Source organism: Nanorana parkeri, unplaced genomic scaffold (genome assembly GCF_000935625.1).
Source record: "Nanorana parkeri isolate BGI_ZX_2015 unplaced genomic scaffold, ASM93562v1 scaffold1295, whole genome shotgun sequence".
NCBI classification, from domain to species: Eukaryota; Metazoa; Chordata; class Amphibia; order Anura; family Dicroglossidae; genus Nanorana; species Nanorana parkeri.
In genome coordinates this window covers 327988-334006 of record NW_017307563.1, presented here as the reverse complement: position 1 = coordinate 334006, position 6019 = coordinate 327988, and the positions used below count along the sequence as shown (strand labels likewise).

At 46.4% G+C, this 6019-nt stretch overlaps 1 protein-coding gene across 1 annotated transcript in view; it reads left to right on the top strand.

The window, feature by feature from the left end:
- Positions 1 to 3517: 3517 nt before the first annotated feature.
- Positions 3518 to 6019, top strand: part of LOC108797551 (lymphoid-restricted membrane protein) — a 64546-nt gene continuing 62044 nt past the window's right edge. Inside the window, exons 1-4 of the mRNA XM_018569162.1 lie at positions 3518 to 4086; positions 4173 to 4378; positions 4902 to 5082; positions 5351 to 5427. Of these exons, the coding sequence (XP_018424664.1) occupies positions 3518 to 4086; positions 4173 to 4378; positions 4902 to 5082; positions 5351 to 5427 (1033 nt within the window). The remainder of the gene's footprint in view (positions 4087 to 4172; positions 4379 to 4901; positions 5083 to 5350; positions 5428 to 6019) is intronic.

Sequence of the window (6019 nt, the reverse complement as noted above, 5' to 3'; positions counted from 1 at the left end):
TCAGTTCAGGGAAAGTGCAAGGGAGACATTGGGGTCTAATAGACCTACACACATACACACACTCCAGGTGTGTCCCTCTTAAAGCTCCGTGCTCAGTTGTAGAGGAGGTCATCCCCATTAGAGAAACACTGATCTTAGTTCATGAGTTTACAAGTAGCTGTGTTTCCCTGCTGGGACCCCCAAACCAAATCAGAGTTGCATACATGAATATATGTGCAAGGGTCTTGTGCTTCTTCCACTTTGCCCATGATTTCCTAAATTTCTTCAAGATAACCCACAACTCACTTCTCCACTTCAATAATCAAATCTGTATCTTTATCCTTGAGAGTTGATGGGATGGCAAAGTCGCAGCTCAGTGATGTGATGATGGTGGAGCAGCGCACCCCAGAGGCCACATCAGGAACTTCTCAAATACTTTGAGGTCATAATTACTGACAATGGTCTGGCAGAAAAATCAGTTCAGAAGAACCCCAACTGTACATCAGAGATTATAATATGTTTAAACCTGAACTTTAATATGCCTATGTCTTCTCTTCCCTGGCATTTCTGAGATGTTCCTAGAACCCCAGTCTCTGGGACTGTCATCCTGATCCGTGCTGCACTACTGATGCAAAACATATGCAAGTCAGGTGTTTGGTAACAACACCTATAGTTTGATGTGAGTGAGGTGACTCGGGTGATGTAGCAAGAACTCTCAGCTCTAAGGGCCGGTTCACACCACAAACAGTGCGTTCCAGAGCGCTCAGCCTCTGGAACTAACTGTATCGCATTCTGGCCGGCTTCCTGCGTTCAGGGGTGGGAGTGGGCGTGGCAGTGCATTGAAGTCAATGCTTGCAGCATTTTTGCAGATCACACTGCAACAGAACGCAGGCACTAATGTGTCACACGTTCAGGTGCGGGCAATCTCAATGTGGGCAGGGGGCGTGGCTGCGGTGCCATTGACTTCAATGCACCACCACACCCCTCCTGCCCCTGAACGCAGGGAGCCAGCCGGGATGCGATACAGTGCGTTCCAGAGGCTGACCGCTCTGGAATGCACTGTTTGTGGTGTGAACCGACCCTAAGGGCTAGTTCACACCAGAACTGTTGCATGCGTTTGTGATGCGTTTTGATGCATTCTGTTGCGATCCGATGCAGCTAAAATAGGGCAAGCAGTATCAGAACGGACTGCGCTGGTGTGAACAGAGCACCAGAAATCCCATAGGAAAGCATTGTGATGCATTCTGGATGCAGTTGCCAAACTGAACACAACTGCATCTGGAGTGAACTAGCCCCAGGACCATCTACCTCATATTTGTTCTCAGGTTCCAAATAATGGCTGCAGATGGTGCACTTCTACACAAACATTTGCTGAGACAATATGAAGGCGGATATTGGTAACTTATCCTTCTGAAAATGCTAGTTGCTAATTGACTGTAATGCTTATCCTCTGGCTCCAATGCTTCCTAGGTCACTGGCTTGGAACAAATAAGGGGATCAAAAACTCTGATTAAGAATATGTCTATTCCAGAATAACTCTGGGCAGAATAATGTTCAACCCTTGCAGTGGGTCTACCCCCCGCACTGCAAGGGTTAAGTGCTCGTTTTGGTCTAAGGAGCTAAAATAGCAAAGCTATACTCACCTGCTTCTTGGTCCTGCTTGGCTGCTAGACCGGTCCCCGCAGCCCCTCTCCCCCTCCGCTCCAGCAGTCAACCCATGAGTCATCATGTTTAATACAGTGAGGACACTGAGGGGCATTCTGCCGCTGGAGTGAAGGGGTGGAGAGGCTGCAGGGACAGGTCTAACAGAGAGGCGAGACCAAGGTTTGGGTGAGTATATCTTTTTTATTTTACTCCCTAGATAGACCAAAACGAGCACTTAAGGTGGACATACACTTTACAACCATCGCAAGACCTTATACTTGCGATGGTTGTAAAGTAATTTAAAAAACGTACGATCTGCCCATCTTGGACAGGCAGATCGTACTTGCGATCATCGCAAGCCCGCCCCCCTGAGGGGCTGGCTTCCGATGACTGCAATGCTGAACAGGCAGTGTGCCTCTCGGGACTCATTCGGGTCGGGACTCATTCCATCAACAAACCGCACTTATTGTACAGGTGGCCTTGATGTAGTGTCATGGCGTCTTATTCTGCTCGGAGTTCTTCTTTAAGTACCAGTAATTAGTTCTGTCCAAAGGGGGCAATAATCAGTCCTGTCCAGAGGGGGGCAGTAATAATTCCTATCCAGAGAGGGGGCAGTAATCAGTCCTGTCCAGAGAGGAGTAGTAATTAGTTCTGTCCAGAGAGGAGTAGTAATTAGTTCTGTCCAGAGGGGGGCAGTAATAATTCCTGTCCAGAGGGGGGCAGTAATCAGTCCTGTCTAGAGGGAGCAGTAATTAGTTCTGTCCAGAGGGGGCAGTAATCAGTCCTATCTAGAGAGGGGTAGTAATCAGTCCGTTCCAGAGAGGGGCACCAGGCTCATAGTTGTCTGCCTCGGTGGTGGAGACACACCTGATGCTGGTTCTGTAGATTATCCAGAGCTGGTTCTGCCCTCAGGATCACTTCCTGCAGCCCTGATCAGACTCCCAGGCTAGTCTGGAGGGAACACAGGTTTGTGGCTGGAAAGCTTCCAATTTTGTTACACAATATTAATATTATCAGTGTTTTGCTCTCCACATTCCAGAGAACTCATCACTTTATTGCTGTTGGGTTGGTGAGTATTTCACAGTCAGTGCTAGAACAGAGGACCCAGGGGCTCACGCTAGGAGTTGTACAGTAGCCTTGGATTGTGTATCCTAAAAGTTACTGAATGCAGCTGAAAGACACGGCATAACCATCCTGTCTCTTTATATCTCGGTATTGATCATGATTCTATTTCATCGTATTTATAAATAGCTGATATTCATAAGTTTTCTTTTTTTTTGGGTCTGCTTTTTTAATATGGCCCCAGGGTGTGTTTGTAATTTCTATAAACACCTTCTGAACCTACTGGTGTACAATAATTGGAACATGCATAAAAGAAACCTGCCATGGAAGGAATTGATGGCCTTCCATTGCTGATATCTCCTGAAAGTACTAACTGCTTGGCTTTTGCAGTGATGTTTTGGCCTCAATATTGAGTTATTGACTTTGAGAAAGTGTAGATTTTTTTTTCGTAGAGGATGTAATTCTTTTTATTTGTTTTTGGTTTTCCCTGTTTTATTTGTATATGCTATTTTGGGTTTTTTCTTTCTACAAAATGAGGACCAATTTTATTTGGCACAAGTGATGATAGGTGAAATGAGTTTCCCTAATCCTATAGGAGCCATATAAATCCTATTGCACCCCTTAAAAACTTTGACTCCAATGCATTTCACTGAAATCTGATTTTCAATTTAATTTCAGGGTGTTGTTTTTGCTCATTCCTAATCTTGAAAACTTGCCGTTGTATATTGAACATTACTGGTAACATGCAGTATAACAATGGCTATCTTGGTGCAGAATTTGTGGCGTGTAATAATTGCATTTTTTTTTTTTTTAAACTAAAATACAGATAAAAATGGCTGACTCAGGATCGGCAACCAAGCGGCACAACCCAGTGGACAGCATCCGTCGCAAGATCAAGACCATTGAGATGCGGGACCAGGAGTCCAACCCCTACCTGCAGATCCCCAAATTTCAGTCCAGGAACTTTGACAGTCCTCAGTCCAGCACCAAGAAAGACCTGGAGGAGGTTCTAAAGAATCGCGCCATGAAGAGCGGCAGCAAAGACCCCGGAGGCTTCTCCAGCCCCTGTGAGGTGGTCAGCTTCTCTCCACAGATCAAGGTCAAGCCTCCAATGTTGCAGCAAGTGCTGGACTGTGACTCCCCTCTGAGCAGCATGCTCTACTCTGCCAGCATAACTTCCAAAGAGAAGGCCAAGGAAATTTGGCCATCCTGCGGCTCCCAGAGCTGCTCCACACCAGTCGTCCTCCCCAGAGAGGCCCACTTTAAATTCCACCAGTCCACCAACCCAGGCTCCGAATTTAAGAGCATTGTCCTAGAAGACCGGATCCTGCCCTCTGTCTCCAGTTTTTACTTTGACCCGAAATCTGAAAATTTCACTTTGAAGTCGCCAGTGGTGAAGAGGTTGTCGATGAGTGAAAGTGCAGGTAAAGCTCCCAGGGGAGGGTGGCAGAGGGGCATACAGAGCTGGCACAGTGAGAGGTCTACAGTCAAATGGCGTGTAATAATTGCACTATCACCGTGACACCCTCTATCACCGTGACACCATGGCTACTACTTCAGCATATCCTTGTCTCCTCTTCAGGTATGAAGCGTATGATGGAACACAAAGCTGAGCCGGCATCTGAAGTCAGTCTGATCTGTGAGGAGGACTTGCTGGACAGCATTTTCCATGCCTGTGACACTGAACACCGAGGTGAGGACTATGTATGATAGGGCCCCATAGCAAAACTATTAAGGGGCCCCCCATTTGTCATCTCCCTCTGAAAGCCCAATGGTACAGAATGCTAATTTTGCCTTGACCTGATTGTGTACAGGTTCCCAAATTTTGTTTACATTTTTACCCAAATCAGTTTACCAAATGCTATTGTTACCTCCCTAAATCACTGGGATAATCAGACATCTCTGGGAGGAGGCTGACCAGTGGCACGGGTGCAGGGAGGAGGCTGACCAGTGGCACGGGTGCAGGGAGGAGGCTGACCAGTGGCACGGGTTGCTGGCAGGAGGTGAGGCAGTGGCACAAGCTCCCCACATCTGAAAAATGTTGTTGCCCTCCGTATGCAGACAACCTTATAGCACAGCAGGGGTGGGGTAGCAGCCCAGAAGTGTAAGGAGGTATTTTATGGTTGGAGTTATTGTATAAATTGTAGATAATTATGGTGTTTGCTTCTTGTATTGAGAGTCCAACTACTTGTATGCTGAATACTTTTGGGATTCAGGTAAAGTGGCCGTGTCGAAGATTGTGGATTACCTGCGTCACACGACCAGCCGCGGCTCGGAGGACAGTGGACTTAGCGAACTGTGCAACATGCTGGACCCAGAGAGTAGAGACATATCAATGGACCTGGACACCTACCATGCGATTATGAGGGAGTGGGTGGACGACTGCCGCAACAATGCGTAAGGAGCAATCGATCCTTCTATCTACCTTCCTGGCATTTTTGGATCGCACATATTTTCACATTTTGTATTTAGTTGGTGAACAAAATAACTTTGGAGAAAATCTATTTTCTTATAATTTTATTCTATTTAGCTTATGAAAGTTTTACAGAAGACTGATGCTGTCTTAAACCTGCTCAACCCAGACAGTTCTTATTTCAGACACTTTGAAAGAACAGGGTGCATTGTAATCAGGAAAGAATAATTTTTGTGTGTGTCTGTCTTCCAGCACTGAAAATAAGACAAAGGAATCCGCCATCATCGCTGAGGACTCCATGATTAAACTACGAGACAGTCTACTGGCAGGTGAGAGGACCAGATGAGACAACCTACCCCATCAACATTCTGGGCTAGAATATTTCAGATGTCAACTGTTAGACACCAGGGGAGGTCATTGTGGTGGTACTACAAATCCCAGCATTCACACAGCTCCCTACACTTAGAGGAGAGTTGGACATAGGAAGCAGCAGAGACCTTCTGAATATTTCAGGAGAGGAGAGTTAGATGGAAGGAGCAGAGTCCTCCAGCAGACAGGTCGGATTTCTCACAAGGCCACCGTGGCCTGTGGCGGCAGGGAGCAGAGGGACATGCAGTTCCGGGTGCTGGCCTGGTAGTGGTTTTCCACATTTAGCCCTGCTTTGGTCAAGCAGGGCTAAATGTAGAGCAGGGAAGCCGCTCGTTCATTTACAAGTGATTTCAGCGATGTCACCAAGATCACTTGTAATGAGACTGCAAGTCCGTCCTCCAATCCTACAAATGTATAAAAAAAATAATTAAATAAAAAAAGGTGATTAAAAGGGGAAACAAATTCTAAAAAAATAATGATCTAAATAAAAAAAAAATGAAAACCCCGCTGCCCCCGCCATCTGGTTGCCATTCTCCATTGGGGGGGGGGGGG